At 38.5% G+C, this 12058-nt stretch overlaps 1 protein-coding gene across 2 annotated transcripts in view; it reads left to right on the plus strand.

Moving 5' to 3' along the window:
- Positions 1 to 9773, plus strand: part of LOC126161813 (enhancer of mRNA-decapping protein 4) — a 143331-nt gene extending 133558 nt beyond the window's left edge. The window contains exons 19-20 of one of the 2 annotated variants that reach the window (XM_049917914.1): positions 7736 to 7899; positions 9090 to 9773. In XM_049917914.1, coding sequence (XP_049773871.1) covers positions 7736 to 7899; positions 9090 to 9273 — 348 coding nt within the window. In that variant the 3' untranslated portion in view covers positions 9274 to 9773. The remainder of the gene's footprint in view (positions 1 to 7735; positions 7900 to 9089) is intronic. The other variant, XM_049917913.1, reaches the window with a different exon arrangement.
- The last annotated feature ends 2285 nt before the right edge of the window (positions 9774 to 12058 follow it).

Genomic DNA, 12058 nt, shown 5'->3' on the forward strand with positions numbered 1-12058 from the left:
TGAAATTACAACATAAAAGTAATTCGCGAACTTACACCAATTATTGTCTGAACTGCCCATTTCTGAGCCAATTAGAAGGGGAAGAGTTACCCCAAAATATAATGCCATATGATATAAGCGAATTAAAATCAGCAAAGTAGACTAATTATCGTGTCAAATGATGACTTTCTTCGGATACCATTTGGATAGTAAAAATGGCAGCATTAAGTCTTTGAACAAGATCCTGAATGTGGGCTTTCCACGACAGTGGAATTTGAACTGTTCAGTTTCACTAATTAAATGCAATTTCTGTGAAATTGAGATGTTGGGTTTTATAACACTTAAGTTAAATCAAAAAACATGCCTAGCATTCGAAACCTTTTGTTTAACCCAGCCAGTACATCATAGAGAAAAGAGAATATAGCATTTTCAGTTGTTAAATGGCTTCTAAAGCCAAACTGTATATTTGATAGCAAATTATGTGATATGAAATTATCAATTATCCTTACATACACAGCCTTTACAATAACTTTACCAAACACTGAAATAGTTCTTAAATTGTCTACATTATCCCTATCTCCCTTTTTATAAAGCGGCTTTACTACTGAGTACTTTAATCGTTCAGGAAACTGTCCATTCCTAAAGGAAAAACTACAAATATGGCTAAGTACAGGGCTAACATATGCAGCACAATACTTTAATATTTTGCTAGGTGCTCCATCATATCCATGATTTATTTATTGACTCAATCTCCTCCTTGTACTGAGTACCCCTTTCAGTCAACAGATTACATAAATTTCAGTCCTGCCTAAATTAGCTTTTATTTAGTACAAGTGGAACAACAGAAAAAAATCACAAAGAAAAGAAGCAGAAAAATAAAACAAATAAAGATGAAAGAAAACTATAGGACTTTTCAGGTAAAGAACACAGCAAGATCAGAGATGTAAAAGATACAAAGTGCTTCAAATTTTGATACGCTTGACTTCCGCTTAGATGCATCCTTTTCTCACTATGACCCAGTCCTACTCTAATACCTGCCCAGCAGAGTTCGTTTTTACATTTTGGGTATCAATGGTCATGTGAGACATTTCTTATAATACAGGGTGATTCAAAAAGAATACCACAACTTTAGGAATTTAAAACTCTGCAACGACAAAAGGCAGAGCTAAGCACTATCTGTCGGTGGATTAAGGGAGCTATAAAGTTTCATTTAGTTGTACATTTGTTCGCTTGAGGCGCTGTTGACTAGGCGTCAGCGTCAGTTGATGCTAAGATTGCGACCGCTCAACAGAAAGCTTTTTGTGTTATTGAATACGGCAGAAGGGAATTGACGACAGTTGTTCAGCGTGCATTTCGAACGAAGTATGGTGTTAAACCTCCTGATAGGTGGTGTATTAAACGTTGCCATTTCAGCCAATAAAGTTTTTGGTCCCTTTTTCTTCGAAGGTGCTACTGTAACTGGACTACAGTATCTGGAGATGTTAGAGAATTGGCTGTTCCCCGCCAGGCAGCCCGTGACAGAGCACTTCATCACTGGCCTCCAAGAAGCCCTGATCTTACCCCCTGCGATTTTTTCTTATGGGGGTATGTTAAGGATATGGTGTTTCGGCCACCTCTCCCAGCCACCATTGATGATTTGAAACGAGAAATAACAGCAGCTATCCAAACTGTTACGCCTGATATGCTACAGAGAGTGTGGAATGAGTTGGAGTATCGGGTTGATATTGCTCGAGTGTCTGGAGGGGGCCATATTGAACATCTCTGAACTTGTTTTTGAGTGAAAAAAAAACCTTTTTAAATACTCTTTGTAATGATGTATAACAGAAAGTTATATTATGTTTCTTTCATTAAATACACATTTTTAAAGTTTTCTTTTTGAATCACCCTGTATAGTACCACAGTAAACTTTACCGTCTAGTAAGGTCATCCGAAGACCAGTATCAGTTGCAAAGCGATTTAGAAAAGATTGCTGTATGGTGTGGCAGGTGGCAGTTGACGCTAAATAACGAAAAGTGTGAGGTGATCCACATGAGTTCCAAAAGAAATCCGTTTGAATTCGATTACTCGATGAATAGTACAATTCTCAAAGCTGTCAATTCAACTAAGTACCCGGGTGTTAAAATTACGAACAACTTCAGTTGGAAAGACCACATAGATAATATTGTGGGGAAGGCAAGCCAAAGGTTGTGTTTCATTGGCAGGACAGATTCATATTCTTGACGGGGGAAAAAAACCTTGTTTCACAAAGCTCCTAGCAACCAGCGCACGTTGGTCTATTGATTACTCATAATTTTGAAACCCATCCCTGTTGGTTTTTGAACACACTCTGTAAATTGATTTCTGAATGAATCATGAGTTAATTTTTGAATGCGTGCATAGTGTATGTGATGTCTGTCAGGGGAATCCCCGTCGCAACTAGAAATAAACTTTCCTGCAGGCAAAATGGGACTGGGTTATACGAGCTGCTCGGAGTAATGCTGAACCGCTGTATGATTATGGGGTTGACTGTATTTGCAAATGATCAGCATTGTTATCCATTGTTTCATACTACCAGAATGGAAATAAACGACTGACAGGAATAACAGGCAAGATAGATTACTTATTATCTTCTCAGTGTACCCAAGAAAATGAAATTTTGTCAGAAAAGTTTTGGCCAGACCGCTACGCTAGTAAGGGCCAGTTGTACAGTCCCCGTCTAGCAGCCGCTTAACTTCTATTCTGGAAGTAGCACGGAAAGTGGTTTGTACGAACATAACACCTAACCGGAGAATAATCAGGGATAACTAAACTGGTAATTCTGGTAGGGTTAGTGAAGTTAAGCGGTGAATAAATTGTGACAAAGGCAGGAATAGTTCAGAATTAGTCATGAAAAGATTGTTTGTTAGAACGAGGAAGAAGAAGAAACGGGGACATCACACCAATTAGGGAAGAACATGAAGATTCCAAATTTATATAAAAATCTTGTACTACTACTTTTCTATCTCATGATCGAGCAACTGGAGCGTATGAATGAAATGTGAAACTATTTCCTAACATTAAGCTATTTCCTAACATTAAGCTATTTGCTTGTAGTAGGCCTAATAGGCATTGTATGTTGCTCTTGGTGAATTGTATTCTGTCGTGTTATAAAAATGACCATATGTGCCAAAACAGTCTCCTTTATTTGGTGTGTTACAATTTCTGCAGTGTTAGAAAGGCCTATTTTGTTTTATCTGGCAGACAGTGACAAAATAGACGTAATCAGACCGAGAAACCACACCAGTCTTTGGTGCTATTTGTATTAACACCTTACGCAGTATTAGACAACGATATTTCGATTTTTCATGTAGCAAAATGTTTGACTAACTTTGATGAGGTAACAGATTCTTTCGCAAAAAGGAAAGCACACCACGTAAAGCTGTAGCAAGATTAGAGAGAAAACAATGCTAGGAGCTAAGGATTGAAAGAATGTGTACTGTCTTGCTTATCTGCTGTCTTTACTGGTTTTATGTATCCTATATTTAACTTTGTCACCCAAAACAGAAAGGCAATAAAGAGTGCAAATTTTCTGAAGAGTTCTTGTTCTCCCGGTTACAAATAATCCCATCCAGTATTAATTGCGAGGGTTTTTTTTGAAAGAGAGGGGGGGGGGGGGGGGAGGAGGATGTCAAACTGGGCGACTGGGAGCAGGAGAGGCACCACAGGACATTTTAATTTCCCCTGTTCTGAATATAGTTTGATGGCATCCAGTACAAAATATACACGTTTCAATTCCACGGAGCGAAATACAGTAATGTGCGATAGAAGTATGCTGTATGAAGAGGGGTGGCACTCCACTCTGGCACACTTAAGACCAAATAACATGTCTTACATTTCCTCAAACATATATGTTTTATGTATCAGACTCTTCAGAAAGATGTGCGCTACAAAATCAACACATTTAAATTTTTGACGTTGTATCTCAAACGCTTGGGGGGGGGGGGGGGGGGGGGGCTACTATCTTAGTATTGCCCCGGTTCGGAAATATCGTAGAGGCGTAGAGCAGTCTGAGTTATATTGGGCAAGTGTGTAGTCTCCATGTGACCCGTGTTTACATTTGGTAATTCTGCTGTTTCCTCTTAGTTTACTGCTCTCACTTCAAATGAAAACAAAATGGATTTCTGTGGCCAGGAGCTATCAAGTGAATTAAAATAGACTCACGTAATCACAGAAGGCTAATACACGTTATTAGTTTCAGATTTTATTATATTTCCACTTTTCGGGCAGTCATGCATTAATCACCTTGTAGAACAATGAATTTAGTTTTGTCGGTTTGCTACAGAAATTTACACTTTTATTAACTTTTTACGCTGAGGCAGTCAATGTATTTGAAACGAAATGTTTGGTTTCTCACTATTGGCAAATTTCGACTGTTCACTGCATTTCAGGTGCACATTTTCATCTTCTAGCACGTATGGCATTATGTCACAATAAAGAATCAAAAATGAATTAATACACTACTGGTACTCAAAGAAAATTTACATCCCGAAACCCACACTGAAAAGCTTAATATCCGGTCGAGGCCTACATAATTGGGAATCTAGATATACGAATGTGCTCTTTAAGTATGCGCTTTAAATGTCCCATTTTAGTATGGCTCACGAAATTCCGATGCTCTTGGAGTATCCTCTGACGTCTCTCTTCTTTTATGGCGTAATGTAAGATCTTTTAATGTTTTACGCGTACGAACATACAGGCTTCCTGCGTCGTAGCAGCTGCCAAAGCGCAGTGGCACCAGTTATCTGGTGCTCTCTGACGACTACGGAAATGAACCTATTTCTAACGGGTCGCGGGAAAATATTGTGGATGGTGGTTTTAAAAGCGTTACTTTCAAAGTAAATTTGTACGATGAATTTCTTGAATCACAGAGCGTTTGATGACGCGCCATTTAGAAGCATTTCCAGCCCAAAAGATCAGACATTCATGTCGTCATTATGAACAAATTGATGTAGTGCTATGGAAGCTCTCTCTCCTGTGCAGTAGCTATTATATTTGTGGATGTAGTCATTATGAGCAAATTGATGTAGTGCTACGGAAGCTCTCTCTCCTGTGCGGTAGCTAATTTATTTGTGGAAAACTCTGAGGACAAGTCACTGGACTCGTCTAAAATTTTTACTGGTATGTTTGTTTGATATACCTTTTAGTGTAACACGCGCAAAAAATATCAACATTATATGTGAAAGCTTTGCTTTTCTTGTAGCAACACTATGTATATTAATTTAAAACATTAACTTTTCCTGTTTGTGTATCCGTGCTACTTAACAATGATGTTGCTATTAGCTGACTACATCGCGTGTCCTGCGGTCTGAATATCCGCTGTCATGGGCTGGCTGGATCACGTGACATGAGCTATGAGTGGCTTACAAAAGCGCATCGCAATCTCGATTACATGGTTTGGAAAGTAACATGTGGTGTTCCGTGGAATTCAAATTTATACTTTTGTAATATGAAAATATACAGCGTACATGTTGCTGCACAACAAAAATCTTTCCAAAAAGGGTTTTCTTCCCTGAGTTTCGTTTTCTAAAGTGTCTGGAAATTCTACGCTTTGTATAAAAACATAACCATTCAAAGGATTGATATTTTTTACAGTTCTGAGGGGAAAATATACTGTCACATAATAACACGAAAAGTGTGTTTTCATCTGGGAGAAAGTGAATTTTTATCCGGGAAAAATCTGGGAATTTTTTTTCCTTGTCCACGTATACACCCTGTATGTGATTGAATGCCAGTGACTGTGTAATGAAAATTAACTTTTTGTCATAACCATATCAGTCACAAACTAAACATTAGTTTATGCTGAATGCATTTCATTTGCTATGCAGACATATTGCCACTGCCTCTATAGCATAATAGTTGCTGTCGCTACCTTTGGTACTGAAGGATCTGGGTTTGAGTGCCAATCCTCTCCTTAGATATTTTTCCTGAGGAAAGAGGTATGGAATGGGGTCAACTCAGCAGAGTAAGGCTGATCACATGTCCCATGGGACACTAGATCACTCCTTATACTACTTTGTAGGCAGCATTCAGTACAGGTCTGAGGCCTAGTTTGTGAGTGGTGTTTACGTGAACATGTTGCCACCTGCATTGAGCCTGACTATTAAGATGATTTTATAAAGTATATATTACACCACTGATTAATCTTACTCTGACATTTTTCTCTCAGTACTGTTGCCTATAGATGAAGAATGTATTGAAAAATTTGTGATGGCTGCATTTTGTAACTTCTCACTCTGTTATTGTTGTAACTGTGTGCTTTTGTTTAACTCCTTCAGTTGTCCCTTTGTTGTTAGTTTGGTTACAACACAAGTGACTGGGTTTTGGGAACGTTTCACTTTGACTAACAAGGGGTGGCTATGATGATTCTGTAATCCGTGGATTTCTGGTTCGAGTCCTGCTTATCTTTTCCCCTCCTCCTCCTCCTCCTCCTCCTCCCTTCCTTCCTTCTTCCCTCCCTCCCACAATGGTCATCTTGTTCATATATATGACGTTAGAATGAAACACAGGTATTTGCTTGAACTTTTATTCAATTTCCAAAGGTATTTGGCTGTTTACTAATTTTAATTATTGTAACAAATATTCTGTTTACAATAATCAACAAGTAAATGGCCAGATGCATAAAGTTTTCCTGAAAACTTATAGCTGTTGTGCTTTTCAAAATCTCTTATACCTGCAATTGGGTAAGGTATCCAGAACGGCATTGCACCTGGACCTGCAGACATAGAGACCCTCCCATTCTTCAACTTTCGTAGTGGTGACACCTTGCTAACATGGCAAGAACAAATAGTGTATGTGCGAATTTTTTAAACATCACTAAATTTACATTGTTACTTCAAAAATGGAGGTGACTCCTGGTTCTTCGACTACTGAGGATGGTGAAAGTCATAACCTAATGCAGTGGCAAATGTCAGTTAAAAGATGCATTTGTGCACTGTGATAGTCTTCTTCAAAAAGCAGACCTTATTGACAGAGAATTATCGCTGAAGATTTCTGCAGAAGCAGTGGCGATTGGGAAAAACTTTTATCAGCCTATCATCAAAATGTTAGGGCAAAAGATATTTATTACTAATGAGCACCTTATTCATTCTAACAAATTAGGTGAAAGTCTATTCCATGAAGCTAAAGATTTTTCTGATGATGAGGATAATGAGCAGACTGAAAAGAAGGCAAAAGCTGGACACATTCTGTTGGAGACAAAAACACTAGTAATGAGACTGGCAAAAGGACATGCCACGTGGTATCTGCAAAGTTCGTGCAAATAAGTGTCCTTTATTATTATTATTATACCTTTCAAATGTTATTATGTGTGAAATAACATGATCAGTGTTGGGAAAAAAAAAGTGTTATAGAAAAACGGAGCAGGCCTGGATCCAGCAATGCTTCGATTATGGGGCTTGAAGGATAACCACTGACAGCTTTTGCTCCGAGTCACAACACAGTGGTACATAGTCAATGTGTAAAGCTTCTCTTGTAAGTACATCTTACTACTTGCACATTGTTGTCCTAATGGATTACTTAAAGTGTACAAAGCCTGAAGTAAATCTGTCATCCGAATGTTGTCGCCTCCCCTTGTAAGACATACATTTTATGTATAGCTTAACTACTGAGAATGTATTTCAATTTATTGCGAGACACTTAACATAGTGTAATAATAAAAGTGAATTTGTGTTTACATACACAATTAAGTGGGAATTACCTTGTAATTATTGTTATGCTTATGTGGTTCTTTTCTTTTCAGGCACTTTCGGCATCTGATTTGAGTCTAGTAGTTTTTGTTTGTGAACGTGTCAATCCCCAACAAATCTTTAGTCAGACACCATGTCCTCTACAGCAACATGTTTTGTTGTCTCTTATACAGCAGCTTTCAGCTGATATGGAAAATGACACAGAGATCAAACATAAGTAAGTTTACAACTGTAATTAAATATTATTAATTGCAGTAATATTGTTCTTACTACTTTAGTCACTATTTCATATTCGAGTAGTGTTCATTAAATCAAATGTTGCAGTCTTTCAAAAAATGTCTTGGAGCACTGAGTAAGGATAACCACTCACTATATAGTGGAGGTGTTGAATGGAATACGCACAGAGGTGCCAAAAGTTGTGGGGTACCTCCTAATATTGTGTCAGACCTCATTTTACCTGGCATAGTGCAGCAGCTCAACATGGCATTGACTCAACAAGGCGTCGGAAGACCCCTCCAGGAATATTGAGTCGTGCTGCCTTTAGAAGCATCCTCAATTGCAAAAGTGTTACCGTGCAGGATTTTCTGAAATACTTTAATCGTATTATCCGATACAATATTTCTGCTTTCTTTATGCATACACAGAGCAACTGAGGTGGTGGTTGCTAAGAAAATGTAAGTTCTTCTGCCCTTCATGTTCCCTTCTTCTGTAAATTCTAATGAACAGTGCTGCCCTTTGTGTTAGACCAGTTGTAACCAACCTGGTCCCCACCATCTACTAGTGCGCTTTCCAGCTTTTGTGCTGGACTGTAGGCAGTTGGGGGCTGGAAGATATTTTTATAAGGTTTTCATAAAATTTTGACAAAATATTTGGTTAATAATAATAATAATAATAATAATTATTATTATTATTATTTGCCTTAACTTGCTGCAACTCTGCTTTATAAGTTTTATAAAGTAAAGTTACAGCCCTACTTTATGAGTCACCGTTACTGTGGAACCGATGGGCAGTTAGTAGCAAAACATCCTAACAGAGATACAAAAGGGAAGTAGTTAAAACAGGTTGACTACCCCTGTGTTTGACTGTAAATACATACTTGCATGTCAGCAACATCCTCATAGCCTCATAAAGAAATAATTATCAAACACACATCACTGACACGCCTTAAGTGGAAACATTGCACTTCATTCACACAGCTGCAGGTGGCAGGCCTCCCCAGTGATGTCAGATAATATACAGCTCATATATTGTGCTTTGCACCAGGGTTCAACTGAAATGCTGAGCTAATGATACTTTAAGTGTTTCACGCTATGAGACTTGAAATTATTTTATGAACTGACATAAGATATCTTTGTTAATAACCAATATTAAGGTTAACAGACTTAAAAAGGGTTACTGTATTTTCAGGTACTTGGAAGAAGCTGTCATGAACTTGGAGACAAATAATGCCTTAACCAGAGAACACTTGCCAACAGTGATTACTGCCCTTCAGCGACAGCTTTCAGCGTATATTACGAAAAACCCAAACAACAAAATTACTCGCAGTATGAAAATGCTCCTTATGGCAACAAGAGCTTTACTGAATCAGTGACATAAAATATCAACCAGAACTTGAAATTTTTATATTTTTTATCAATTAAATGTCTGTAAAAGTATTACACTGTAATTTGATAGGCTGTGGGCATGACTGATATTCATGTGTAGTGATTTTGTGTGTGTGTGTGTGTGTGTGTGTGTGTGTGTGCGTGTGTGTGTGTGAAGGTCGCAGTATGATTCTTGGTGTATATTTATTTGTAAATACGATTCTTGTGAGAGACTTTGACAACGACAAAGTGCTGTTGTAGTATATTATTACATATTGAATTCAGATCTGTTAAGACTGACTTGCATACCTTTTATGTAAATTGATGCAAATGTATTTTTAGTAGTGTTTACAGATCAGAGCAATAACTTTCAGTAACTAAAAAGTTAAAGTTGTTGTCTTTATTATTTTAGGTATGTTTATGCCTATAATAATTAATACTATGATACGCCCTCAATGCTGCAGCTGGTCACAGTAAAAAAAAAATAAAAATAAAAATATATATATAGATGTTTTATAAGAATTGTAAAGTTATTTTTAAATATACATTATTAAAAAAAATATGAAAAATCACCTTTTATTCATCAATAGTTATTAGAGAAAATTTTTTAGATGCCAACAATGCTCATTTAAAATAGTACAACAGACATTCTTCAAAGAGCCATTGCTGAAACAGTCATTAGTTCGCTGTCAGTTTTATTGCCCCCATGAAGCTGTAATAAATAAGACTTACCATTTCTTGCAAGTATCTGAAATCAAATTCAAAACACATGCGTGTCGCCAGAAATGGAATCCCTCGCAGAATAAGAACTAAGCATATGGGTATTTAACCCCTAAACTTAGTGATTTCTTTTGTTCAAATTATGTTCCAAAAAATAATTTTTTATTAACAAAAGAATCCTATAATGAATGACATTACATACAGACACATAAAGATGGATTTTAAAGTTCAAAATAATGAATTACAAATGGCTCTCCCAAGGATCTCAATAATTGTGAGTGAATGTCATCTATCATGGGACCTTGTTCAACTCAGGTCTTTCAGTGCTCTATCAAATTCTTCTTGCCATAGCATATCTTCCATCTCATATCTTCCATCTCATCTGCATCTTATGTCACTTCCCTTTACTGTCTTTCTATGTATTCCATCCACCATTCAGCCTTGCCTTCTTTATTTAGTACTGGTTTGTCATCTGAGCTCTTGATATTCATGGAGTTGCTTCTCTTTCATTGGAAGGTCTGTCATGTATGTGCACAAGCACGACAACGCCATGAAACTCTCAATGTTAACGCAAATGTGACTATACTAGCTTATGGGGGCTCAACAATAAAGCTGTGGAGCTGAACCCTGGAAGGGGGAACAAAACTTCAATCTACGGAGGAGCAGTGTGTCCAAAAGCTGCTTAGACATACACACAACGTGACCAGTGCAAATGACTGGTAACAGAGCACGGTGCAGGGGGAAGGTCAGGCCCAAAGTAGTTGAAATCAGCTTAAGAACTTACAGGCCTGGCCTATCACCACTTCTTGGTTGACACCTGGGTCAATGGTTCTGCCCTTCAATGCTTCATGCACACACTGTCCATGACAATTGCCATACTAGGCTGCTGCGAGACGCCAGCTCATCTGCTTCCATATTGATGTCTGCTGGCGGGGATACTACATCACTACCAACCTGAGGTCCTGAAAACACAACTCAGCCTTGACCTTACTGCCTTTGGCAAATGGAATGTAGTGGTGGTGACATAATTTAGGTATTGCTGATGACTTACGGGAGATTTGTGCCTTCGAATTTACTGCCAAACCAATGGTATTCTCGAACAGCTGGTCGTACAACCGTAGTAAAAAGTGCAGATCTTGAAACGGATGCTGACTCAGACACTAAATGCATTTTGTCCACTGTCTGGAAGCCAAAAATGCTTTGTGCCAATGGCGAATTAACCACTAATAACATCAGTCATTATTCCACATTTTTATAATTTGCTGAGATGAAGAATTGCCCCCCTCAAAGGAATTTCTTGTTTACTACAAGACACAACTTGGCGTAATGGCCGTTGCAATGCATGGCTGCCCAAGAACCTGTATGTATCGAAGTTACTGAGGCTAACTGTTGCTCCTGTATCCACCTGAAACTCAATTGATCACCCATCCAAGACTAGTGTTAGCAAAATACGCTGAGGTGATGCTTGTGGGGCACTGGAGACAGCATTTCAGTCCAGGTAGAACACTAGGGCATCCACAAACTGATGCAAAATGGCTATTTTCAGTGATATCCCACAGATGATGTCTAAATATGGGGAATAACATCTAAAATGGACCACATGACAATTGGGAAAGACTGTCAACTTGTCCATTGAGTAGAAGAGATGTGGGAGGAGAGCAACACAAAGAGCCAAAAACCATTGAGGGTGACCGTGACTCTTCGTCTTAACTTGTATCTGCTGGGCTCACTGCATGCACAAGCGGGAGCACAGTTTTTCGCCGCACTTAGAATGTCAAAGGCATCACCACACGGCACCTCAATGGAAGGCACAGTCACCTGACGAACCCCACTGAGCACTGAGGGCTAGTTTGGACTGCTGACTTAGGTCACATCTCTGATTGAGTCCACATGCGGTAGAACACTGGGGGGCAAAGTGACCCATGTGCAAGATACCTTGTAGGTTGTCAATCACGGCAGCATGTGACTTCCTTGGGTGCTTGTGCAGGTTAAACTGCAAGTGTGCCACCAACACATGGGTTTGATGTCAAAAATATTGCATGAACGACTCCCTGAGTTTCTCAAAGTTACGTT

The sequence above is a fragment of the Schistocerca cancellata genome, chromosome 2, assembly GCF_023864275.1.
Source record: "Schistocerca cancellata isolate TAMUIC-IGC-003103 chromosome 2, iqSchCanc2.1, whole genome shotgun sequence".
NCBI lineage: Eukaryota > Metazoa > Arthropoda > Insecta > Orthoptera > Acrididae > Schistocerca > Schistocerca cancellata.